We start from the raw sequence: 1,431 nt of genomic DNA on the forward strand, positions 1-1,431 counted from the left end.
ACGGCTCTCTGCTCCCCAGGCAACCTCTACTCCAGGCTGGTCCGTCTGGAGGAGGACCACGTTGCCGTGCAGATCCAAGACACGCCGGGCTGCATCCAGGTATGGAGATGCTCCGGATGGGTCGGTTCTTCTCTGCCACCTAAAGGCTCAGCTTTTGAGCCCCAGTTTCCTCCCAGGCCAGGCTTAGTCTCCCAAGACAGAGCTCAGGCTTCCCTTTGGACCCGTTTGGGCTCTGTACTCTCACGTCCCGATGCCAGATTTGTGCTCTCTGTCGTACCGCAGGTGCAGGAGGACTGCGTGCAGGTGCTGGACTCCCTGTCCAGGTGTGTGAAGTGGGCAGAGGGCTTCCTCCTGGTCTACTCCATCACAGACTACAGCAGCTACCAGTCCATCCGACCTCTCTACCAGCACATACGCAAGGTCCACCCAGATGCCAGGACTCCCATCATTATCGTAGGGAACAAAGCAGACCTCCTCCACGCCAGGCAAGTACAGGCGAAAGAGGGACTACAGCTGGCAAATGAACTGGGCAGCCTGTTCTTGGAAATCTCCACGAGTGACGACTCCCAAGGCGTCTGTGATGTTTTCCAGTATCTTTGCAAGGAGGTCAGCAAACTACAGCACGCTGGCAGCACGGACAGGAGGCGGTCATCCATCATCCCTCGGCCCAAATCTCCCAACATGCAAGATCTAAAGAGACGTTTCAAACAGGCTTTATCTTCCAAAGTCAAATAAACCCCCCTGATGAGATCCTGCGTGACTCAATAGACTTTGTTTTTGTAAACTAGTTAATAAAGATCTTTATTTTTGTACTAATGCCAGCAGTATGGAAGTAAGTATGTCAAAGCTTGCGATTTCCTTGCCATTCTCTCTTGTTTGACTGGTTGGGTTATTTTTACAAAAAAAAAAAAAAAAGCTGCATAGCAACTACATAGAGGTAGTTGGAGAAGGGGATTTTTGCCAGGAGGTTTTGATTCCATTTCTGTTTTGGGCTGGGATATGCTGTTTTACGCTACTCAAATGACTTTTCTGGGGCCTCAGTTTCCTGTTTGTAAAATGGGAGTGATGATATGACACCCACCTGCCTTTATAAAATGCTTGGAAAGACTTTGATGGAAAGCTTTATATGGGGGGGGGGGGGAAGCTCTATTAAATATAATGAAAATATAAAACTGCCTGTAAGAATTCTGATTATGATAGGATCTCTGTTCTCCCTCAAAGACTGCTGTTTTGCTTGCACCTGTAATCGCCTGAGTGATGGTAAGCTGTCAGGAATGAGTTCCAATTTCTGATGTGCTGCACTGCTTGCTTTAGAGATCTATCCCACAGAATTAATCTTTTGAGCCCCAAGCATTTAACAGGAGGGTTGAGTTTCTCCTACAGGTTACCATGGGACAAAGTGCTGAGCAATCCGCAGTAGAAGAGTGTGTG

At 48.4% G+C, this 1,431-nt stretch overlaps 1 protein-coding gene across 1 annotated transcript; it reads left to right on the top strand.

The window, feature by feature from the left end:
* Nucleotides 1-15: 15 nt before the first annotated feature.
* LOC104078525 (ras-like protein family member 11A) lies at nucleotides 16-735 on the top strand (the record flags this gene model as incomplete). Its single annotated transcript, XM_009580185.1, has 2 exons — nucleotides 16-99; nucleotides 283-735. Coding segments are annotated over 2 exons (537 nt in total), but the record flags the coding sequence as incomplete, so codon positions are not given.
* Between the last annotated feature and the right edge of the window lie 696 nt (nucleotides 736-1,431).

This window comes from Fulmarus glacialis, unplaced genomic scaffold, assembly GCF_000690835.1.
Source record: "Fulmarus glacialis isolate BGI_N327 unplaced genomic scaffold, ASM69083v1 scaffold16296, whole genome shotgun sequence".
In the NCBI taxonomy this organism is placed as follows: Eukaryota; Metazoa; Chordata; class Aves; order Procellariiformes; family Procellariidae; genus Fulmarus; species Fulmarus glacialis.